The 25645-nt window shown below is 36.6% G+C and overlaps 1 protein-coding gene across 2 annotated transcripts in view; it reads left to right on the top strand.

The window, feature by feature from the left end:
* DNAAF9 (dynein axonemal assembly factor 9) overlaps window positions 1-22464 on the top strand; it is a 78912-nt gene extending 56448 nt beyond the window's left edge. Inside the window, exons 27-37 of one of the 2 annotated variants that reach the window (XM_064511644.1) lie at window positions 180-338; window positions 3033-3158; window positions 4721-4758; window positions 10469-10604; window positions 10946-11032; window positions 12099-12205; window positions 12902-12976; window positions 13136-13338; window positions 15137-15202; window positions 15854-15947; window positions 18237-22464. In XM_064511644.1, the coding sequence (XP_064367714.1) occupies window positions 180-338; window positions 3033-3158; window positions 4721-4758; window positions 10469-10604; window positions 10946-11032; window positions 12099-12205; window positions 12902-12976; window positions 13136-13338; window positions 15137-15202; window positions 15854-15947; window positions 18237-18349 (1204 nt within the window). In that variant the 3' untranslated portion in view covers window positions 18350-22464. Of the gene's footprint in view, window positions 1-179; window positions 339-3032; window positions 3159-4720; window positions 4759-10468; window positions 10605-10945; window positions 11033-12098; window positions 12206-12901; window positions 12977-13135; window positions 13339-15136; window positions 15203-15853; window positions 15948-18222 lie in introns of both variants that reach the window. The other variant, XM_064511645.1, reaches the window with a different exon arrangement.
* Window positions 22465-25645: the final 3181 nt, after the last annotated feature.

Below are 25645 nucleotides of genomic sequence, written 5' to 3'. Positions count from 1 at the left end.
GAATGTAATTATGCTGAAACAATATAAGGCTGCTAAATTTCTCATTCCTATGTGCTATGAGAGATATGGAATCTTGGGGCCTGTCAAGTCTATTCTTGGTCATTGCTTCAAAATAAAAAGTAAACAGAAATACCGTGTCTTAAAGCACTAACTACTTGCCTTATTTTCTAATTTTTTAGGTGGCTTGTTTATCGACAAACTATGGATAGCCCTGAATGTTTCAGTGCAGCCCACTTCCAGCGTTACCTCTCTGGTGTCCTGGAGGCTCAGCAAAACCACAGTGTCCGTCAGTCCGCTTACACTAGAAAGAACAAGCGACTCTTAGTGGTCTTGCAAGGGTAAATGTTTGAAACATGTTTGAACTGTTGCATAAAATAAGGGATTTTCTGTTCCCATTCTATCTTCAAGACATTTTAAGTTTTCCATCGCTGTGAGGTAGTCAAATTTATGTGCTAAACAGTGATGTTCTGTTAATTTTGTCTAACGTATGTACTAAACTCGGCTTTTCTTCAACCTTGTAGTTTTACCGCTTGTTACTCTGTAGGAAATAAGGTGTCTGTGAAATCTTCCTTCCATCATATACTGAAAATGGCTGAGTTTGGTTTGCCTTTTGTATTTGGGAGGTTGGCTGTGTTTTTGGTCTCTCAAAAGACAGTTTCTTGCCCTTCTCCAGCTGCATTGTAGACTGTTGTTAAATGATACTTTATTAGTGCAGCTGCGTGTTTTTTTTTCCCTCCACCTCCCAAAGTCCTTGACAGAGACATATTTGTCCTTCAAAGACCAGTGAGACTGCCTCATGCTCATATTCTCATATCTGCTGCAGACTTGCACTTGAAGTGGCAAAGACTGGTCTCAATCTTTAAAGCCATAGATTTGGAAAGGGGCAATAGAAGGGAGATAGCATGGGTTTATATTGTAAACTGCACTCTGGAGCTGTAGGTGAATATTACTGTACCTACTATAGGATTGTTTTAATATATGTGGAAAGAATGTTGCATATTGTAGTTCTTGTTAGTACGCAAACAAATTCTTGCTACTTTTTCCCAGCGGACACACATTTTGCAGATAACAAAACAATAAAACATGGACTACATACACAACAACTTGTTGTGCAGTGCGGAAGGGCGTGTTAGCTGAGTTCGCACCCTACTTTTCATGTATAATTTTCTTTGAAAGGCTGCTAAAATATTGAAAATGTTTTGATTTAAAAATAAGGGCGGAGCACCTCCCTTTTTCTTTCACAGGAAAATCTATTGTATTTAAGGCATTAGGTTGAGGATATTTTGGTAACTTTTAATTTAAGTAGCTTGGAAGTAGAATTTAATTTCAGGAAGTGTGAATTGGTATGACATCAAGACTGTAATTATATGTCTTTGAGTACTTGCAGTACCTTAAACTTATAAAGATCAGTGAGTGCTAGAGAATCATTAATGAATAAATTCATAGTTTTCAGAATTAAATGACTCATTCAGTTTGTAATTTTTTTTCCTCCAAATAGAAACTTAAAAACCTAAGCTAAAGTGACTGTTGTTGAAATTTTTGTACAAAGAATGGATATGCTACAGTAAGCATAAGAACTAATCTTTCCTTTTTCCAGATGTTTAGCGTCTTTGTATGTATAGATGCTTGCTTTTCCTTTGCATCTGTGGTAGTCAGTGCTTTGATTCCTTAAAAGTATTAGCTACAGAAAATGTGACTTGAATTTCTTTTTATTTGAATTTTCAAAATTTCATTTTATAAAGGATAGGAGGAAGGAGAGGTAATATTGCATCTTAGTTATTTGTGCAGTGTTTATACAGCACTTCTAATATGGTATATTCTGAGTCTCTGTACTACAGAGTAAACAACTCCATAAAGCTTATGACCTCTGAAACTACTAATATAAAGCTGTCAAAAATATGCTGTTCATTTCATTCAGCAAGGAATATTTAAGTAAGACTGATTAAAGTAATTAGCATAAATGACAGTTGTCTTCTGAAATAAAAGTGAAGACCCTGAGCTAGCACCCTTTCCATCTCACCCGTAGTACTTGCGAACTAGTATCTTCTAGAGCACATTTCCTCACTCTTTCTGTATGAGACATTAGCAGAAGACGTATGTTTTTTGACAGGCTAAAGTAGCATGAGCAAAATACTACCGTAACATGGCTGTAACGTTTCTGGTTCCCAGACTGTTAATCCGTTTTGCTGAGGACATATATGAAACTTAAAGCATTTTCTTCATTATGGTCCATTCTGATAATGCTAAAAAGCATCATTTTTTTCCATGTTAGAGTGGATGAGAATTTTTTTCTTAATTTTAAGTAGGAATGGTGTGAAGTCCACAGATGTGCAAAATAATGGCCATTCTGCAGTTGACCCTGGCTTCAGGAATGGTTAATAAGTTGTAGGTTTTTCCAGGTTTTCCGGGTAGTGAAGTGTGGGTATAGAGAACTTTAAGGTAGTTGGAGTTCTCTGTGCAATCTGTTAACTTTATAACTATTGATACAGTTTTGGGAAAAGATTATAGCTTGCTGAAAAATAGACATCTGGAATAAAACCTCAGGTTTGTTTTAACTTTGTCGTAGAGAACTATAATACAGTGGTGTCTGGAGAACTGATAGAAAATGGGTGTATTAATTATAATAACTCACTTAAATTTGAATGCAGATAAAATTGAGTGTTAGTTGTTACCAATGAATTTCTTTTCTTAGTTGAATGCATCTTAGTGCTCTTAATTTATACGTTTTGCAGAAGGCATAACGTGCTTGTACTTCTGTTATGTTTTTGGGTGCTTCCAGGAATCCAGGCTTAAGGTTACTCACTACTAAGCTTATACTACTTCTCTGTAGCTGTGAATGCTTTATTTCTCATGGTACTTGTAGACTGCTTAATTGCCTGGATTTGGAAAGCTTTGAACTGCTCTATAACTATTTTTCATGGGCTTTTCTAGAAATCTAACCTTATTGCAAAGCATTTTTTTTTTTTTTTTTAGATATTGAAATGTTTCAATTAGTTTCTCTTAAAACAAATTTCCATTTTGTTCTTTTACAGATATACTGATATTATTGATGTTGTACAGGCTCTGCAAACTCATCCTGACCCAGACGTGAAGTCTTCTTTCATCATTGGAGCAATTAATACTTGTGTAGAGCCATTGAGTTGCTATATGGAACATAGGTAAGTTTAAAAATATTTTTTAGTGGTCTGAAAATACTGTGTGCAAATTACAAGATCACTCCTGTGATAGCTGGAGCTACATGATGGCTAAATGCCATTGATCTATCTTAAATATCCTAAAACTGTTAGGTAATCCCTATTGGGCAAAATTAATATGGTTTGACTTATAATGATGAAATTTGGTTTTCACTAGGTGTATAATTTTGCTCTAAAAGTTTTTAGGTTGTGGAAGAAAAAACAAACATTGGTATTAGCGCACTGCTAAAATAAGTATGTTTACTCTACGTAAGGGTCTTGTAAAATCTTCAGAGTCAACTGTCCTGTCGTGCGTTGGGTTATTTTATTCGTACTTTTCCTAGTGAATCTTACTGCAAATGTGGCTAAAGAATGAGATGTGCATCTCAGTTTGGGTTATTGGTTGTATCGTTACTTTGGATGTTAAATGAAGAATTTCCAGATTTTAAATATGGAACTTACAGGAAGCAATCCCAAATTTTGTAGAAGAGAACAACAAAGCATAGAAGCAAAAACACTGCAAGTTTTAAAATCTGGTGTCCTGGGTTACTGCAGAGGCAGGGTGGGGAGGAAACACTAGCAAAGCCAAGTTGTTGACAATTTTAAATAGCGTAGCGTGGTTGCTATTTCATAGTGTGTGTGTTCCAAACTGCAGCAAACATGGAACAGAGCTGGTTTGTTTTCACAGATCTATCTGTAAAATTGTAATACTCAAGCTTCGTAATTATGCTTTGCAGCTAATTCGATAAATGTAAGGTAAAGCAGCTACAATTTTCAGAGTTTTTAGAATTGTTACTTTTGTTGTATAACTGCATCAAAACTCAGAGCTGAACTGCACAATCATTTCATAAACGTGCATTCCTAAAACTTCCTAACTGCATTTAAAAAACACCACAATAAGCTTCTGCTTTGCACTAGGCAATAAGTAGAAATTACTTTAGTGGTGCTTCTGGTCTCCATCACAAAGACTGTAAATAAATAACACAGACTACTTAAAATATTGGTGAATTGACTGGTGGAGTCCTGTTTTAACTTGTTTTTTCCAAAAATGTAATGAAATGTAGAGAAGGAACTTGTCTTTCTTTTTTAAACTCACTTAACGTGTTGCTGGTCATGCTACTGAGTAGTATTTATAGCAGCAATAGTCTACAGTCCTTTGACTAACATTGTTTGTCTCCTGAAGTAGCAATTGAAGGAAGAAGTTTAGCCTACAATGTAGACTATTTGTTTCTTGCTTTGAAGTTTCTTCTGATAAGAGCTTATGAAGTAGCCATATACTGCCAATGACAAGTCTTTCGGTTGGGAAGCTGTGGTGATTTCACAGTGAGACTCCAGAAGAGTGATCTAATGTTTGATATGAAACTTGAAATGCATTACCTGTAGACATGTTTCAGTTATATGGATTATGAGGAAAAGAACCATTAAAGTCAGTTGGATAGTGAGACTTTGCTGTCAATGTTCAAATGAATGGAAGCCCTTTGTATTTAAAGGGACATATATATAAATACCATCTATTCATAATAGTTGAATTTTGTTCTTATTTTTAGACTACTTTTTCCCAAGTTCTTGGACCAGTGTTCCCAAGGTATGTATTCTCTCTCTTGACTGTAAACTATGTAGAATAAATAGCTGAGCTGTACTGCCAAATATGTACACTGCATATGTGTATAGTCAAAGGATCGTAATAAATTCTTGGAGGTAAGAGCCATCTACGCAGAACAGACAGCTTCTCCCTACCTATACTGCCAGACGCCATAGGTACATGAAGAGGATTTAAAAATCTGGAGCATGATACGTGCATAAATCCCCTCACCGGGGAATTTTTTCCCCAAGGCCACGAGTTAACCTTTCCTTAAACTGCTGGTAACCTGGGTGTGTTTGTAATCTAGGAGCCACAGTGATTGGATGTCAATTGTGTCCTCTCTTTGGGAGGCATGAGAAATGGAGCTGTCCTTTGGTTGGCGTTTGGCCTGTTTTAGGAAGGAAAGCATGAACTAGTGAGCTTGTTCCCCATATTCCCCTCTTAATACAGTATGCAGAATCCTTGCGAGTTTCATTTGGCATTAGAGCAAATCCTGAACCGCAAGAAGCAGTAGAATCTCCCCCTGTAATGGAACTATTTTAGCTAGGCTGATTTCTTTTTCTTTTTTGGAAGAAATTCAAGATGTGACTTTAGGTCACCTTTCTTTTTCAGTGGGGTGTTTTTTTTTTTTTTTTTTTTTTTTGGTAGTAGTTCTTTCGCATTCATTCTGAATAATTGCATGTTAAATGGCAGTGCTATAGACCAGACAAAAATATGTAGCAGTTCTCAGTCTGTCACATTCTTTAAAGCAATTAAATGAAATACGTATGCTAGGCTGTTTTCTGAGAAACACATTTCTAAGGAGCAACGCTCATCTTGTATTCTAACCTATATAGATCATGTTACTGAGGGAGCTTTTGAAGGAATAATTACTCTATTTAAATACAGTTACAGGGCAGTTTTTGCTTTAATACACTTCAGTTCTGAGCTGAGAAGTGATGAAGTTGAAAGATGAACAGAAAGAGCTCACCTGGAAAAGATCTGTTTTTTTTAGCTGTATGTACAGTCTTGTATCCTGACTTTGAGACAAAGTGTTTACTACATTGACCTCCCAATAGGACTGGAAACACGGAGAAGCTGTTTGCATAAGCCATCCTTCCTCACCTGTCATCTAACTTAAGTTTGAAGAGGAAAAGTAAATTTAGCAATAGCACCTTTGCAGTGAGATTTCAGAAATGGTGATTCACCATGTTGAGAATAGTAAATGTTATGCATGTAAGAACAACTCTCTCCAGTGAAATAATCTTTATTTTAGGCAGACTATAAGCTCAGCCTGAAATCGGAATGTCAGTCTGTATTAATACAGATCACAGACCAGTGACGGCTGAGAATTTTTTAAGTCACTTTCTGACCCCAGTTATTGCGGAGTGACGCTGATCTTGTGCTTTTTGTCTGTTCCAGTGAGCTGCAGGATTCTGCTTTTTGTATTTGCTTGTATTTTGTTACTCATAGCTGTCAAAATAAGATGCTGTGCTCTCTTTTTGTGGCTCTTTAGACTCTGTAGTGCTTTGTAATGGTGTCAGAATTATGCCACTTTTTGACTGTGTGCAAAGGGAGAAAATCCAAAAGAATGAAATAGTGAGTAAGATGAGAAGTATGTATGGGCTATTACGTAAATCAGTATTAGATTCTCATTGGGGAAAGGAAATGTTGATGCTACAAACTGGGGAAGTGACCAAAAGATAACCAGTGTGATTATAGCCATGGGTGAAATTCTTCTTTGAAGAGAGAGGGAGAATGTTAAAGATATAATTAACTTCTCAATAATTATTGATATTTTAAAAGTTTAACCCTTTTTCTTTTATAACAGAATAGCTTTTTTTAAAAACAAACAAACAAACAAAGCTTTATTTAAAAAAAGAAGAAAGGGTGCATTTGGAATTAGACCTAGTTGGGTCAGAATATGTCAACATTCAAGGAGGAACTTTTCCTAAAAGAAGGAAAAATACTGGAGGTCAGCAGAACGTTCCTCTGGCAGCAAATTATTTCTGCGTGTTGCAAGGTTCTAACATTTAGTAAGTCTGCAGATACGAAATGTGACATTAGATGCCCTAGAAGTCTATTCCTTTAAAGCAAATTGCATAATATGAATTTACATAATATTTTTGTGTAATAGGTTTTAGGAGGAAAACTGTGACTTGAATTGAGGTGTGGTAAACTCTTAAACTTTCCAGGCAAATGCAGAATTGTATCGCCTGTACAGTAGAGAACAAATATAAATGGGCTGGTAGTATAAAAAATGGTTTTTCTCTTAAAAATAAAAGATATTTTGAGTTTTATAAGGTGTAGGAATCCAAGCACTGTTGGGCAGATTAGGGCCAAGAGTCATATGTGTTTGTCACTGTGTTGAAGTTGGAAGGTCAAGAGGGAAGGAGAGATTCAGTTTTACACACAGCCTGGAGAATCTGCTTCTGCATAATTGAGAATTGATTTCCAGATGAAAAGTAACAGTATTTAGTGACACATTCGTGTTTGCGTTGTACAAATACAAAAACAAACTTGCAATGTAAGTGGCAAGACAAATACAGATACAGGCAAATCGGGTTTGGTTAGAGTTTTGAATGGCCACTTGTCCACAATCAGTTGTATTTCAAACTTAGAGTGTGAGTAGGATTAGCCTTTTGCTGCTGGTTTCCAGTTCTGTTCCATTGTGTGGAGATTGCTTTAATTAATCGATACCTATACATGTTTTCAATATAACATCATTTTACATGACTGACGGTTTCTGCTTGGAAAGCCACAAGAGTAGCGGAAATGGCTCAGGATCAAAGAAAACTAGTAATAAAGCCTTGCATGCATCAATCATTTGTGACTATAACTTCAGCAGTTTTGTTTTGTCTCTTCCTTGCATATTTGTTTAAACTTTTTCCAAATCTTGCCACCATCTGTGTGCTGTAATTTCCTTTTCTCTCACTCCTTTCAAATGTGGCTGTGTTTGTTTTCTGTTGTTTTTTTTCCTTGTGCAGAAGCTGTAGGTTGACACCTTGCTAGTCTGGGTGCACATCAGCATCTCTGTTGTTGTATATGAAGTCATATAGATCGAGACATGAGTGTTGTTTAGTATGTCTGTCCTACATTTAGGGACAAAAGGGACCCTTACCATTGTTAAACGTATATTTTTTTTAATTTATCCCTGTTTCTTTACCGCTTCTGTCTAACATGCTGTTCCTCAGGCTGCAAAGATTCTCCTGTAGATGGATGTGCAAATAAAGAGTTAAACAAAACTGGGTCATCTTAGAAATGCAGTATAAAGAGAAATCAGTGACAATTCAAATAGAAGAGGTCAAAATTATTAGTTACTAAAGCTGCGTAGGTGTCTTCTATTTCTTAGACAACTATTTTTCCTCTGGATTACCTCCACATGTCTGTCAATTCAGTATGGTCTGTTGCCTTCTAAATCTAGGGCCCATTCTTGTGGGATGCCAGCACCTATAAGATTGAAGCATAGATGTGCGCAGAGCTGAAGCTTGCAGGTTCCACAGGCTTTGAACAGTCTTCTGTTACTTCAAAGATTGTGTGGGAGTTTACAAGCAAGAAAGACAGCTAGTGCTTAAAAGGTGTTCCGCTTAGACAAGTGCAAAAGAAGGGGGGAGTGATGGAGAAAAGTATGGGTGAAGATTTCGAGATAAGATGCACTGGTTTCTGATTTGCTGGATATTTTAACCCTTGAATCTTTTTCTTTTCTTCTTCACTTCAGTCTTTGCCAGCTTAGTCCTTGACAACTACCTAGTCTCTGTAATGTATAGTGATTCTAACTGTAACGTATGCTTCGTGGCATTTATATTGTACAGCCTTTTTATCGTTCCCTGTCAACTTCACAGAAAGTGTAACTTTATTTTTTAATTAAACTTGGCTTTTAAATCAGTATGATTTGGGGATATTAAAAATTAAACCCTGTGTGCAGCACACCCACAATGTGGTGGTGGTTGATTAGCTTATTCATAATTTTCATTTTAATTGCATGATCTACATTATAATTTCAAGCATTCATGTGACTCAATTTCTGCATGCTTGCTGTTTTCTTCCCCCAGTCTCTCTTAGGAGCAACTGTATTACAGAAAACTTAAGTGTTTCTGAATTTGGGAGTGGAAACTTCTATGAGGGATTAAAAAAATATCAAAGATGGAAATTTGCAAAGGTTATAATTATTATTCTAGCTTGAAAGGGTTGGTGATGCAAATAACAGTGAATGGGAGCACATGCTATAATGTAGGTAACCCAGAAACATTGAATTTCTGTGTAAAGAAGCCTGTGAAAGGATCAGTATGCTTTAAAGACTTCTGTAAAGATCAGGAATAATTTCAGGCAGCAGATCACGATGTGAGTTTCATTACATACTCTGCTTTGACTAGTGATGGGTGAACACGCTGCACCTCCTGACCGCAGAAATAACATTCTGGGCATCCTAGAGAGTACCGAACAGTCGGCTCTGCAATCACTGGCTGAGGAACTGGGCTGAAATTCGTTTTGGTGTAATTCCTTCTTGGTGTAATTGGAAAGTAGAGATCCTATAGCACTGACATTAGTTAGAAGAAAAGTCCAATACGTCATCCAGTGTTTTTTCCTTAATGAGATCCCTTCCACCCTCTTAAGGCTTTTGATGGTTGTTGGTGTGTTATTTTTGAGTCTCTTCAAAGGCTTCTGCAGTAGCGGCAGCTGTTCTCTTTTAATGTGAAACTTCTCTTATACCTGGAAAGACAGCAGGTATAACACGAAGACTGTATTGTCATCTTCAAATATTAGAAAGTTTTTGAGAAGAGTAACTGTTTCTTCAGTCAAATTGGTAGTAGACTGGAGGAGACTTTTAGGTCTGAAAAGGGAATCGCTTTTCTGGTGATGTAGCTGAAGGGACCCAGGACAAATTAGTTACTCCATTGTTTCCATCCATTATATTCTTCAGTGTCTCATGAATTTAGACTTGCTGCCTGAAAACAATTTCAGGGTCTCTCTTAACAAACAAACAAACAAACAAAATAAAAAAAACAAGAAAAACCCACGCTTTTCTCTTGTTGCTTTGAAGTGACAGCTGTCAGAGTCCAAAGTGACTTTTTTTTTCAGCTGTTAAACCTATCTTTCTGCACACTGAATTTGCCAGGTGGCTTGAAATGTTTGTTGTCTTTTTTTTTTAATTAAACTAGCTCTTCCCACATTGGTTCTTGCATTAATTTATCGAAATTGCGTCTGTTACAGTGATTCCATCTAATTAAAAAAAGAAAGAGAAATGTCTTGTCCTGGTGTAGCTGAGTTTTGGCAAAGCAGACCTCCCTTGTTAGTAAAATCTTCAGTGATTTGTCCTCACAAATTGCAATAAAAAAAGAACTCACAAATTGCAATATCCTGCCTATTTCCCCTTCAGTCCTCCCAGGGGCTGAAGAGGGGTTGTCTCCTGCAGGAGCTATCATTCCTATGTGTTTATGGGCTGTGACACAATGAGCTTCTGAGCTGGCTGCCCTCTAGATGCTGTTGCAAAATAGATAGTTAATAATAATTTTGTGTTTGGGTATTCCACACAGTTAGATACGAAGTTAGATGGGCTTCTGGATTTTTGTTGGGCAGGCAAGAGGGACAAAGTTCCTTGCTTGTTTTTAATAGCTTTAATGCAATGTAGATGGACCAAAAATAAGAGAAGAATGGTGGTTAAATCACTTCATCATTTCTTAGTCAGTGTTGCATACCTGACTTCTGTAAACTGTTCTCTAATATTTTTACACAGGATTAGTGAGTAACATCATTTTTACAAGTCATGCTACCGAGCAGAAGCATCCGCTGCTTGTGCAACTGCAAAGCCTTATCCGAGCAGCAAATCCTGCTGTTTCATTCATCTTGGCAGAAAATGGAGTTGTAACTAGGTAATATTACTCATTTTCTAGTATTTGTCACTTTCAGCAGATGGGACACATGCATTTAGAAACTTGTATTCTCTTGTGTTTCTCTGGTATTTCATGCTAAGGAGTTGACTGTTTTTCTTAATTGCTTCTCCTGTAACAGGCACGTTCCTTTACATTTCTGGTTATATAGATATAGGGATTAGGAAATGTATGCTTTTGTGTGCAGAGTAGGCTTATGCTTCTGTTGCTGTTATTCTAAGGGAAAAAATGCTGTAATTTTACTGTGACTAACCTTCTATTTTATTTAAAAGCCATTTTATTGAGCCTATAAATTAAAAATCTTCATCTTTATCTCTTTATAGGAATGAGGATATTGAATTAATTCTCTCAGAAAGCAGTTTTGCAAATCCTCAGATGATGAGAGCTCGATATTTAATGTATCCTGGCTGGCAAGTATCTAGACTGAGAAATATTCTAATTAACTTGAAGATTAAAAAGTCTCACTAACTCAATTTATATTTTTTTCACTCATTTGGAACAGACATGCTTTGTAAATCATTTTAAAAAGAAAGCTGATGAGTATTCTTAGTAGATACTCCCTTTTATGGGGAGAAGGATCCATTCTGGCCACCATTTAAATCAATGGCAAGATTACTGTTGCTTTTCGGAAGAATAGAAAAGAACCCTCTGGGACTGAGCTGGGAAGGATTGGGATGGGTGAGGTCAATAATGACTAGTGTAATTTCATTCTGACAGCTATTCAGCCTTACTGGAATGAACTTGCTATGTCAGTCTAGCTATTAGCACAGCAATTATTCATAAAAACCCAGCAGCGTTACTGACAGTCTTGGCAGAGGCTAAGGGCAAAATAATACACGGTACCAAGCTTTCCATCTCATATCGGGTGATATTTTTCAGGGATCAGGGTGTTTTACACATCTTGCTGCAGTTATCTGTGCTGCACTGATTTGGCAGAGAATATAAACCTGTCAGCCATTCTGTCTTGGCTGACTGTTTTCCAGTTACATTTATTCGGTTGAAAGCATGATTTATTCACCATAGCTTGCCAGTCCTGTATGTGTGTATATCTTTTTATTCATAATTAATACTTACCTCTAAACCGGTTATGAATAAGGCTCCTAAAGTGAACTGATGTGAAGTGTGGAATGTCAGAGCTGCTTGTAGATTGCATATAGCCAAAGGAAGAGAGATAAAGCAGGGAAAGAAATTATTTAAAACTTTTTGACAACTGTTACCTGACTTGATGGTGGTATGCAAGTAAGAAAAAAAACCTAGCAGCAGGAAGAACATTCAAGTGAGTCCTGAGCTCTTTGAACAACCTAGTATAGGTAATATCACACTTCTACAGATTTCTTCTTAGAGAATAAACTTAGTATTTTTCTTTCAATGAGAAAGCTTATCTATTATAATATTTTTAAGAAGTCTGCTAGCTGAAAAGCAAAAGTGTGTGTGTTTTCTGCATGTTGAAGGTATGTGTTTGTTTTTTGTCTTAAGGTATGAAGGCAAATTTGGAGCTGGGTCTGTCTTTCCACCAATGGTTCAGATATGTGTATGGTTTAATCGTCCTCTAGAAAAAACACGATTTGTGACCAAATGTAAAGGTATAAACGAACTTTGACAGACTTGACTTAAATCCAAGTTGAAAATACTGAGGAATAGAGGGGGAAGGAAGACACTGAGACAGTACAGCTCTTTAATTACTGCTGAAGTAAACTTTTAATTGGAAATTCAGCTTCTCAGTACATAGTAAATGATCTTTAATGTCTGCTCTGGAAAACTGACCCATGATTTTGTTCAAATGAAAATCTAATTTCTCTTTTGTTTTGGGGCATTGAGACAGCTATCTCTTTGCTTTTTATTTTTTAGTTTGTTTTATTTAGTAGTGTTTGAATGTTGTTTATAAGTGAGTGTCAGCCCCTACTTTTTATGCAGAATAATTCTTCGTAGTTACTAGAAGATAGGCTCACTTCTGTGTCAGGCTCCTATAGTAGATATTTAATCATGCCTTTCCTTACTTCGTTCCTTAGCAAAGCAGTGTCTTAAGGAGCATCATTTTACTTTCCACACACACTGTAAGCGTTCATTATGCCAAACGTTATAATTCCCACCTTACCTATAGAGAAGAAATGAGAACTTATAGAAATGTTACATAGTGTGGGCTACAGGGGACACTGCAACATTTTCCCCTAAAGCACTAGGATGTGAAGTAGAACCCAGTTGTAGTATAGGTCTGAACAGAAACTACACGAAGGAAATAAAACAAGTGAGATAACCTGTCTTTCTTCTATTTCAAACAGCAATTAAGTCATTGCTCAAACCAAGTCCTTTTTCTGGAAACATATATCACATCATGGGCAAAGTTAAGTTTTCAGGTAAAGACAATTACTTACACAGTGTCTTGTGACTGTATTTCATATGTTTGTATTTGAAAACGTTTTTCATACTGTATTCTGTCTACTCAAGGGTGGTATGCTAAATTAAATTAGCAATTACCAGAACATTTTTTTTTTCCTCTGTGTTTTCCTGGTTAGATTCTGACAGAGTGATTGAAGTCTGTCACAATACATCATCTAATTTGCTAAGCCTGGTGCCTGTTCAGGAGGGGCCAACTCCTCCTGATTCAAGAAATGATAACAGAGATTGCAGCAGTCAACAGGAGTACTTCCTTGTGTTCGTTGGCTGCTCTCTCAAGGAAGAAGATATAAAAGACTGGCTTAGAGAAACTGCAAAACAGGTTTGTGGGCATGTTTACTTTTTTTCAGTGTGATCTATTTGGCATTTCTTAACAACAAGAGGAGAAATCTGAGTGTCTCAACGTGTTTTTTTTTGTTTGTTTTTTTGTTTTTTTTTTTTTTTAACTACTTTCTCTTCCACCAAGGCATTAACATTTCAGGATAAATGTATTTCAAGCAGAGGACTAACAGTTTGCAAATGTGTATTGTAATTTGTGTATTATTTTAATATCCATTGCAGCATATTCATGGATTGATCTGCCTGTCTTGAACAAATGGAGTGTGTCCAGAATAAACACAAAATGATTTAGCTGAGAAAAGATTGCCAAAAGCTAACATGTAATATGGAATAATTCTTCTTGAGAAGTACCTTAACACTGCAAAGTTAAACTTGTTTTGATTCACTAAATTAAACCTCCTTGAAAATAAGCTGGTGAAATGGAGAGTAGAAGGTTTTTTTTCCCCCCTTCAGTTTTTCTTGCTGAAATTGTCAAGTGTGCAGCTATATAAGACTTCATATTCCTGCATTGCTAATGTGCCTATGCCACAGAAGTCGGAGCAGTAAGACCAAGAGTGAATGGTCTAGAAGGCACTTTTTGCAGTTGTGGTGTCTTGCTAGGCCAGCTCCACGCAGAAGAAGGTACAGTCCGTCCAGGAGTGCAGGACAAGATGGTTTACTGCTACACAACCAAATAATACCAGCAGTTTTTGTCGGGCTGTAGATTAAGGTCTTGGAAAGTGAATCTTGGCAATCTGAATTCAGAAATACACTTGGATGGAAAAAGTGCTGAACCACACACATTACATGTTCTTAGCACTTTAGTTGGAGCCTGAACCTGTACTTCTAACTCTGCACTCCTGTGATGTATGTTTTGGAGCCTTAGTTACTTAAAAAATACTCATGATTACTTCTTTACAGCTTCCGATTTGCATAGTATCTCTAGAAAGTTGTGTAGGGCGTCAAATAAGTTTCTTGCAGACCATTTAAGGCTGTTCCTAAGGAGTTTCAGGTTCTCAGCTCTGTTCTAGCAGATTGTATTACTTCAGGCTAGCGTACTTCTATGATGAGATCTCATTCATTTCATATATGGGTAGTATATGGAGACAAATACTTTTGACACTTAGGAAAGCATTCTGTAGAAATTTAATTTTATGAAAACTTGCAACTCGAAAGTAAATACATCTTTCAAGTGTAAAGTGTTTCCTATTTGACTAGTTCAGGACTATCTGAACTAAATTTAACTAAGATTGAACAAGACTATCTTCTTCAATCTCACTGGTGATGGCTAATTTCGAATTTCACACAGTTTTGAGAGTTACTACATGCTGCATTAAAAAAATTAATTTTAAAACTTTTCAAACTAAAACCAAGGTTGTTTCTTTGTTCATGTAACATGCTTTTTACTGTAGAGCTGTGCTTAAATTGTCATTTAAAATACTTCTACAATTTGTCATCTCTAACAGTGACTTATGTGATTATTTACTGTATATATTTGTTTTCAGAATATAGTTGTGAATATCTTCACATATTTGCGTAATTCCATCTAGAAATTAATTTTAAAAATGGGTCCTTTGAAGAGACATACTTTTGTGTTGGGCTTGAGCGTGATAGCATGCAATCATAATTGCATAATATGCAATCATAAATTTCACTGACATTTTTCATGTTTTCAAGAAAAAACTTGTCTGACTTCTTGTTTGGTTGGTATTGTTTTGGTTAGTTGTTCTTGAACACAACTGCATTGTAATATCAGACTGTCACGCGGTAAATGTATAATTGGGCTATAATTCTTTGTACAGAAACCTCAGAGGAAAGCCCTGAAAACCAGAGGAATGCTAACCCTTCAGGAAATAAAAAACATTCATGTAAGTAGAAGTAATTAATAACGAGTCCTCCTTTTGGCTGATTTCCTTAAATACCCATTTGTATGATGGAGCGCCTCCCATATCTGCCATAATAAGTATGCTGAGCACTAAATTGTCATAGCACTTGCTGGCTTTTTTTATGCTCAGAAACACAACCGAAGTTGTCCAGGAGGAGTCTGAGATGTAAATCTTGGTCTTGTGTCGGCATTTATCTCAGGACTGTTAGTCAGCCCTGGAAAGCAGGTGGAAGAGTAGGATGCTGGACATGCACGTACTTTTTGTTTGTGCAGTGATCTGCTATTCCCCATCTTCTCCCTGCCCTGCACTCTGTGGCCTGTCACTTGCAAATTTACAACCCTAAATGCCTAATCCTGCACCCATCAACTAATTTAGGGTTGCAAGTGCTGTCTCTGGAGTTGGGCGTGGCTATGATTCGTGTTGCTGTACCTAACTCCCTAAGTCAAAATGGATCTCATTTGTCATACTGTCTTTGCAAAGTGCTCTGTTTTAGCCAGGAGCAATACCTTCTTCCCTGGCTGCTAAAATTCAGCAGATAGAATCTTTCTTATACCTATTTAAGCTTGTTAGGACTGTCTCTAGCAGTTTTTAGTTTTAAATGTTTAATGTACAGTATATCGCTTCTTAATTTAGGTGAAACGCCACTTGGATCCACTTCCAGCTGGTTATTTTTACAATGGGACTCAATTTGTGAATTTTTTTGGTGACAAAATGGATTACCATCCATGTATCCTTTAAAGTACATTTTGTTTGGCGAATATCTTAAGCAGGCTGTAGGCTGTACAAATCTGAAACATAGACCGTCAAAGCAGATATGTTTAAGAGCCAGCTGATTGGCAGGTAGTAATATGAAGTGAAAAGTTTTCTTGCTTAAATCTGTTCATGGCCACTTGCCATTTAAAACTGTTATTAAAATCCTTTTTCAGATGTATGATCTAAGAAGCAGAATAGAACCAAAAAATAATCCCAAACTGCTCTACATGAGGTCATGCAGAGAATAATTTATAGACCACAGCTTGTGAAAGAAATACTTTTCAAATAAAACAGTCCTGTAATGTTGCTTAATTCCTGGTCATGACTGATAAAACTTCCAAATGAATATAATTTTGTGTGCATACATGTGCGTGCACACACTGAAATGAAAACAGTCGGGGATATTTTATGTTTTACTACAATATCTTACTTTCTGTTGCATATTTTTATGGTAATTTGAAACTTAGTATGAAAAAAGAAAACCTTACTGCATGCAAAGTAGTAATTCTAATAGTGTGTATAGAATTAGGTGTGGAGGTACATTTTTGTAATAACTTTTTGAATTCATTTAAGCAAGTGAAACCTTATTTTAAAATTACTTCAGCTTAGCAACCAGTATGATTTACTTATCAAATTGTGACATATACACCTTCCTAAATGTGCTGTCCGTACTTTTCTGCCCTACAAGGTCTTGTCTGGTATAAATTACACAACGTAAGCAATGGCCAAAGTAGGGCCCCCTAGTTTTCTTTCCTGAACTGCAATTTTTTTTTTAACTTGATCATATTTCTGTCATTGGCAAGAAACTCCAGAGCAATACTGATGTTCCAATGTATTCATTTTCTTCTTTCTTGTTGCCCTAATTTTCCATCATTTTTGTCTTTATTACTTAAATTTTAATATTGGTTTTATATTCTCAATTTACTTTTCACTCCTTAACTTCAGCCAACTTGATAAAAATTCAGAGGGGCTCTATGATTCTGTTTTAGAATAAGAACAAACAGGTATTTTCCATGTCTTACAAGACAACTTAAAATTTTAAACGAGCAGATATCTGTCCATTCGGTAAATTCCTAATTGCAGTGTGCTGGTAAAAAACGTGGTAACAGTGGACTCCAACTTCCTTGTTCCTTAGGCCATCACTCCAGTATTAGTTTTTGGTATGAGAGTTGATGGATCCTTGGATGACTTTTGTCCATCAGAAAATCTATTTAAATGTCTGTAACTCTTACAGAAGACCAAAAATATTGATGCTGAGCTAATTTCTAAATAATGCACCACAATTTCTCTGTTAACAGCCACTTAGATTTTTAGTACTAGTGACACACACAAAAGTGCCTTCCTTATCTGTGTCTACCCTCTGAAATTAAACGTGTTGCTCATTAAAGAGAAGTAGAAAGTTACCTTTAAAGAATGGAGATGTTGCAATGGGATGAACACAGTCTTGATTTGAGAACAAATTCCAAAGGCAGCCTAAACCAGCAACAGGCAGTGACACCCTGAGCTCTCCTACTCTGCTCCTACCGTTTCTAAATTTTTGTCTTTCCCAACCTATGCGAGACACTGTAAGTGGACTAATAATCAAGAAGCATTGAAGTGAAGTAGACTGGTCCTGGGGACAATTCTTACTGCCACTTACCTTGAATTTTGCTTGGCTCTGTGTAATAAAGCCTAATTTTGTACAGGCACAAGGCTGAGGATTTCTCTAAAAGCAGAGTTTTTTTCCATAGGAGGAACAGGAGATCAGCCAGGGAGCACTTTTTCAAACTACTGAGACTTTAGTTACAACTAGGAGTCTAACTGATTGTATATTGCAGCCTTCTAGCATCTATGAATCCCAGCTTTGGGCTAAAAAGTTGACTTCTCCCAGAAGGTGATGGTAACTGATGCTGTGACCCTACTGCCATCTTGCTGTTTGGAAGTAAAAAGTGTATGTACAGGAACTGCTTACCAACTTCAGGCTGATTTGAATTTAGGGCAGAATTTTTTAGGTTTGCACTTACCAAAATAGCTGTAAACTTCTGCAAAACTGCTGTGGTTATGTTGTTCTTAGGTTTTTCGTCTTGCCTGGGAAATGCCTATTGTGCAACTCCTTTATCCCTATTAATAAAGAGTAGATGTGGTTAGGTCTCCCAGATGGTGGTGTATCGTATTTCTGCTCTCAGTAAGTGGCCCTGAACTGACTAATCCTTCAAACCTGTCCTTTTTTCTCTAATAAACACTATTTGGACAAATGTTTTTTTCCTCAGTTTTTCAAAATCAGTAATGGACCAATTCATGAATGATTACCTGGAAGAGGCCAACAGAGAAATAGAGAAGTACAATAGAGAACTAGAAGAACAAGAATATCATGATCTCTTTGAGCAGAAGACATAAGCATGTGCATCCTGTGGATTTCTGAACCATCTGTCAGTAACCAAAAATGCTGTTGTCCTTGCTGGTTAACTAAAAAATTAGAAGTGAAATATCCATTTTCAGCACTCCTTTTGAAACAAAGAGGTCACTCTTGTAAGGTTGGCATTTTAATCTGGTAACTGCTTAGCTGTGTGTACTGTGAGGTTTGCTTCCACTTCACCTTCATTCCAGATTGTAAAAAGCATCACCTGGAATCTCTGGCTAGTAGTGGAAACGTATCCAGAAGAAGAAGAAAAGAAGCAGAACTATATTTTCTAATAGATCAGAATGTAATCATGGAATTGGTCCGTCATGCAGATAATCAAACAAGTTCGCTCTGTAGATGTCCCTTGAAACTTGTTGCACTGAAGTGTGAATAGGCAGTGGTGTACTGCAGTGTGTGGGGATGGGGGATGTTCCTAAAGCGAGAAATGGGGGAACATTTTAAAACTCCAAAGAGAGTGCCTAATCCTACTGCTGTTAGGGTGTTCCTAAAGCGAGAAATGGGGGAACACTTAGCACCTCTGCCTTTTTCCAGAGGGACAGCATGTCTCAAAAACCTCCGCACTGTTTGAATCTGCAGTCAAAATTTTCATTCTTTTTCTTTCTGAAAAGTTGTTTATACATTTCAGGGTGAAACAAGATGAGGGGAGATACCTTACTTTCCTCTCAGTTCTGTAACATACATTACACGAATTGGTGTAATATGTGACTTGATGTTGCTTAAAGATTATCTTGAAATATTATTTCAGTAGTAAAAACTAAGTAAAGCAAGAGAAGGGAAGGAGCATGAAAAGCCAGGATTTTTCAGCTGAATAATTCCTCTTCGTGAAAATGACTTATTTCCAAAGGTGAAAAATATCAAAATAAATGTTTCAAATATGAAATACCTTGTTTGTGAAGCTTTCAGAAGAATTTGCACACTAACATTTTAGAAAGCTGATACACTAGGTTTTAAGTACTTGCAACAAAACCTTTACAGCTATTAAATGATACTGCAGTAGGAATTATGGCAACATATCCTTTAACTTAACTTAGAACAATTTTAAGTGACACTATATAGATTATTGGCTGAAGCAATATAAGGTACCTTAGCAGCTACTTAGACATGATTATTGAAGCTTATTTGAATTATCAGCTTACTGTAGCATGCTATGTGTTCAGAATTCAGAGAAGTGAAAACAGTCCAGGAGAGATTTTTGATTTTCAGATTACTTTGCCTTGGGAACAGCTTGATCTCTTAATGCAGCTGTAATCTTTCTTTTTGGCCAGATGTATGTAATGCAGTAAAAAATTACTGAAGAAATAATTTTTTACATTTTCTGAAATACTTATGTTTAACTGAAATCCATGCAGTCTCTCTTTGTGGAAGGAGAATGAGACTTAACTCCTGGTGATGTCAAACCTAAGGCTATGTACAATATTATGCTGTAGGAAATATTTTTTACCTTTGGAATCTTAAATGGCTGAAATTTCAATAAACCTATCAAAAATTGAAACACCATTTAGGTAGACTTTATGTATTGCTACTAGCTGACTTGGTGTCTGTGCTGTGGTGGTTATACAGTATAGGCTTGGAATTCCAGGTGCTGCAGATTGGGATATAAATGTGATAAGGTTTCGTTAATAGCTTTCCTACTAGACTTAAATTGTCTGAATTTAAGAATTTTTTTGCACACCACGAGACTTTATGAAACTACTTGTATCCTGTTAAAGTACAGTAAAAGCCAGCAGTTAGTTTGTGTTTTTAGGCTTTCTGGGGTAACCCATGTTACAGGTATAGAGCATCATGATAAGGCTCGTGAGTTATCTATGCATGGCTATACTTTAGTCTTAATAAACTGTAGTGCCTGGTAGAGTAAATATAGCTAGCAGTGGATCCTGGGGGAGTAGCAGGTGTTTATAAACTAAGTATAGTTGGCTGCATGAAACTATATGTCAAACCAGGATTATTAAAGTACAGAATTCTGGAGGTAACACTGCAATAAAAGGGGCATTAGGAAATTTTAAAAACAGTATAGTTCTTTGCCAATAAACTTAGTGTAAATCCAGTGTGCTCCTTTCCAGTACAAGTTATCTAATCTGCAAAGCCATATTTCTAGAATAGTGGTATGACTATGTAACGTCAGAAGAAACACCAGTGGTTGAGACAAATGGCATTCTGATGCTTTGTCTCAACCTGTAAGTCAATAACAGTGTAGGTCTAAGTGCAATTGATTAAATGATAAGTGAAGATACTGTAGCTTATTTTGCTCTGCTGAACTCTTTTTAAGAACTCCAATTTGTGCAGCTCTCGAAAATAAATGATGATAGGGTTAATTCATCTGGCGTTGGCATAGTGAGTTGTAATTACAACTGAGATGCCCTGTGATGAAAAGGAAATACGTATATAAAACTGGTGTACTGTGCAAATTGAGCAGTTTTTTAAAAACTGAATCAGAAGAGCTGAGAACAAAGGCCTAGTATACTTATATACTGTACTGCATGCTATATTATAATAACTGTGTAATATGAAGACCTTTCACCATACTGGTACTGTTTCAATTAATATATTTTGGTATTGAAATAATTTGATTACCTCAATTTTTTTTTTAATTTTTAGCTGTGACTTTAAAACAAAAAAATTACCGAAATAGTGAAACTGTGACAATGGTATCCTTTAAACATAGTAGTGCCTTGCAAATGACGCCATCAGTGCACTAAGCATAAAATAAATGGACGTCATGGGTTGTATTGCTTGCACCCTCTTTTTTAAAGGAAAAACGGTTTTGGTGAAAGGACTTAAAATTAACCTAGTGAAGAATATTAGCACAAATGGTTAAACTGTTTAAAAAAACAAAAAAACTCTTTGAGGACTAAAACTGTAAATATCTGATGCTGCTCATAGTTTAATAGCAGTTGCTGATTATTTTGGAGTTACTTCTTACAGTCAGCAGCATTTTTTTTTTTTTTTTTTTTTTTTTTTTTTAAGAAGAGCGTAACTTTTGTATTCTGGTCAAAGATGTTTATACCATATCAAAACCCATCTGTAGGGTAATCTGGTTTTCTTACTGTTTTGAAGTTGACGTGAGGATTAAGTTACTTCTAATGATCTAGTTTTTTAGCTACTGTAAAACTAAAAAAAAAAAAAAGAAAGAAAGAAAAGAAACCTACCATTTCTAAACTGCAGATGTTTGGATACATTAAAAGTGCCATTACACTGTTCCTTTATCTTTTACTGTATTTTGAAAATTGATAACAGTAAATTTGTGTCCAGGCATTTCTGATATTGTGAAGAAGTGCTGAGAGTCCTCAAGGGGTTTACATACTTTGCTGACCTTCATGTTAGCAGCTTGTGTTGTTTTTTTTCCTCACGGAGAATGTGTGTGATCAGAAGTTACTGAAGTTATAGGGAGAAAAATGTGATAAATCTAGGAAAGGAATGCTTGCAACTTGAACTGTGCTGCGATCTAGGAGTATTTTATATTAAGCTGTGCAATTTGGTATTTTCCAATTTTACACTTTGCATTTGACAAAACTGATTGCAGGGAGGATTTAAGTTGCAGGTAAAAGTTCCCTAATAAGTTTTTATTATTTTTTTTTTAATTGACACTTTTCTGAATTTGCACAGATTTAAGCTCTAGAATACTTTGCTGGTATTCTTAAAAGGGAAAAATTGTAACTAGTATAGTGAATTGTAAGCTGTGAGTTGTTAGAACTGCATCGTTAATCTAATTTTAGATTGTTTAAAATGTACCTCAGAAAGCTAGTGAGAAATTGCTTCATTTTTACACAATTGTCAGATGTTAATATAACACTTCTCACTTTACAATGTGCCAAAATTCACTCTTATACTAGTTCTCAATGCTTTAATATTTGCAACTTAAGTTAAAAACTTGTATTTACAAACACTACTGTAACTTCAGTTAAACTGAATTGTGTGATTGAAGCTTTTTGCCTATTGTATTTATTACACAACTTGATTCAGTAAATATAAAATTACCTTTCCATTTATTTTTGTATTGTTTTACATGTTTATACCTGTAGTTTGTGTGACTTTTACACCTGTAACTCAGATGTGATGGAAAGAACCAATAAACAGTATCCATCTACTGTCATTCCTTTGATTTCTTTAATTAGCTTATTTCCTAAGCTTGAATTTTTAAGCATTTAGCAGTTTTGTTTTAAAATCGGTTGGTTTTCTGAAATGGCAAAGTAAAGAGAAATATGGAAGATAAGAAAGGTGACTGTTTTTGTATTCACGCTAAAACAAAGATTTAAGGAAATGTGAATCTTTTTTTAAGCTGTTATTTTAGTTTTAGACCTTCTTGCATGGTATTCTATTTGGGTAAAATTTAAAACAAGTTGTAGAGTGTGAGGTATCTTAGTTTCACACCTGCCACATCCTTCAGCAACTGTATCTAACCATGAAGTTGATTTTTCCCCTTCCCCACCCAGTATTTATTTGCTTACTAATATTCATAGAAAGTTCATATGAATTTATTGTAGACAGAGGGTTGAGAGTTGCATATATGCAAATGCAAGAGCTAAATCCTGCTCCTTTTAATCATATAAATGAGGATGCAGTTTCAAGATCAGCTTCTGTTGATCTAAAATCTGACTGTCATTGGAAGGGTGATCCCACCTTACACTCCTTGTTTTGCTTTGGTCTCTGCGTGGGAGGCTCTGCGTGAGTCAGATCAGTTCACTGATTAAGCTGAATCTATAAATGAATTAGGTCTCAGATTGGCTAACACTCTTGCAATTTTTATAGTATAGCTTTGCAGTTGGTTTATTTTATGAACTGTTTATGTAAAAACAACATGTTTAAATTCAGACTGTTCTGTGTGCTGCAGGTATATCCACACAAGAAATGGCAGCTTCTGTTGTATATGCTTTTGACTGAAATCCAGGAATTTTCACTTGCTAAGCAGCTAGTTTTTGAAAGCATGAACACTTTCATTCGTAAATGCACTTGGGCTGCATCCATTTCTTCTGAGCTGTTGAGTTTATGTAGTTTCCTTTGACTCTGTGGTATGCTCCATCAACAAAACAGAACGGTTTTCATATCACTGTATATTTTTCATCTGAGAGAAGCAGCTGGTTATCACTTTAATCTTATACTGTGGAACCCAGAAATGGCTCTCGTTAGCTTTGCTGAGAGCACTCAGGCCCTGTTATTAGTAACATGTGGGTCTATCTTCTGAACTTGAGCCTTTGGGCTAGGTCTTGGTGCAAGCCAAGTAACTAGGGGGGTTTTCCACCATGGCCCCAGGTGCTTGCATAGGGAAATCTGCAGTCTCAGTTTTTGGCTTTATTCATATCTTGCCAAGCGGTTATTCTTAAAATGCTCTTCAAATGCAGCTAAGTCGCTGTGAAGGTCAAAGAAATAAAAGCTGCTTCCTTTATTCCATTTTTAAGCCTGTCTGAGTTATCCTTCAAGTGCGATTTTAAATAGCGCTTTGGTTGCTCTTTCTCTGTTGCATAACTGCTTGCTGCCTTTGTGCTCCCTTTGTTTTCTGCTGCTTGTTCTTCCGTTCAGTTTGGATTCTCAAGGTTTAACCTGAGGTCAGTCGTGTTTGATCATTAAAATGTAAAAATCATCTTACTAGGATTTTAAGAGATTTTCTTTGCTAAGAAATCGTTTTAGAGAAAGGCTAGAGAAATTAGTGTGTGGTGTTTTCATACAGTTCTTCAGAGTCTGGCTGGGGGAAGCAGTCTGTACAGCTCTGTTCATAAGAGCCCTTTAGCTGGAGTGTAAAGAGGAAAACTGACAAGGAATGTGCCCTTTGAGTTGGGAATTTCTAGAGAAGATCACTATTGCATTTGGTATTGGGGTGTTTTTTGGTCCTCAGACTAACTGGAACCTCTGGTGGCTGAGACATCTGGATTAACTATTGTCCCCTCCATAAACACTGCACAGTAAGTGGTCATTTTGGCCTGAATTCAAGATGCTGTCCTCAACAAGTCAGGAATAACAAGTGGACACAAAAGGAAGCTGCATTAGGCACTCTTTTAGTTGCACCGCTCCCTAGACATAGCTGTGTGCTGCTAAGGGTGCTTAACAAAGTCGAGAGCTCCAATCTGTTGCTCTGGCTGTGCTTCTATCCAAGTGTATGTTGCAGACATCAGCCTTGGGCTTAGGAAGGGTGTATTATGACAGTTTTGTCTGGAGCACTTGAAGGGAGGTAACATAGCCTAAAAATACAGAGCAAGTTGTTTTTTTTTTTTTTTTTTTTTTTTTTTTTTTTTTTTTTTTTTTTTAAGATGTCAATTTCTGACTTCACAATACAGTTTTCTTAGCTTATATATATATATATATATGTATAAAAATTTAAAGCTAACACTGTATTTTTGCTTTACATGTACTCTGCTAGTTCCTGATTCCCCTTTCTGTGTGTCCTGTGATTAATCCACTTGACACAGGGGTGCCTTTCTACCTGCTGCTGTGCCCTATATTGTAATCTCCAGGGTACTCCATCGTATTTAGTTCTTTTTCCACAGCAAAAATCAGGAAACCCTTCCTTTTCTGTATCTCTTCCTCAGGAGTACTTAGCCTAAAACTTTCAGAAATAGTGCAGTAAACTCCATTGCACTCCATCATTTCCTATTTTGCCCATTTAGGGGGTGGTCTTGGTGTCTCTGCTGCATAGCTACTACGTTTCTGCAGTGAACAAAACGAGGGGCTATAATTTCTGTGCTGTGGGTCTTTCTGTGGGCCAGCAAAGCTTTCTCCATGCAGATTCAAGTTTGAGTCTGCTCATGTTGGCATCACGTTTTTGAACATTCACCAATGTAGTTCCTACAAGCCAGAGGGTTTTAGGGTGTCTGTGAAGATAGTAAGATCAGCAAATCTTCTAAGAAAGCAGTGCTTGGGGGAATTCCATGATAATATAACGTGGGAATCATCTTTTCTGCTGTTCTTGTGTCATAGGAACAGATGACATGTTTGTGCTTTAGCAAAAATAAAGTGGAGTAGTAGCCTTGAGAAGGACAGTGTACAAGGCTCTATTGTTCTAACTACTCCAGTTTTTAAAACCCTTGGCCATCATCTTGATAAACTGGCAGTGCTGAGTCTTTGTGGTGTCTTCCTGTGAAAGGAGAACCTCTGGGCATAGCTGTGCATCTCTCTGCTTTAACCTCTGTCCCTTCCTTTTCCCTTTCAGATGGGCAGCCTCATCTGGTGGGATCTGTGGGCAGATGGAGCTTAGGTGGAGCTGAGGTTGCCTACCCCATAGCACGGATGCCAGTGGTAAAGACCCAGACTTCTGGGCTTCATTTGGCTACCTCCAGACCTGG

The sequence above is a fragment of the Dromaius novaehollandiae genome, chromosome 4, assembly GCF_036370855.1.
Source record: "Dromaius novaehollandiae isolate bDroNov1 chromosome 4, bDroNov1.hap1, whole genome shotgun sequence".
In the NCBI taxonomy this organism is placed as follows: Eukaryota; Metazoa; Chordata; class Aves; order Casuariiformes; family Dromaiidae; genus Dromaius; species Dromaius novaehollandiae.
The sequence above is the reverse complement of the archived record's forward strand: the minus strand, read 5'-3'. Positions and strand labels throughout refer to the sequence as shown.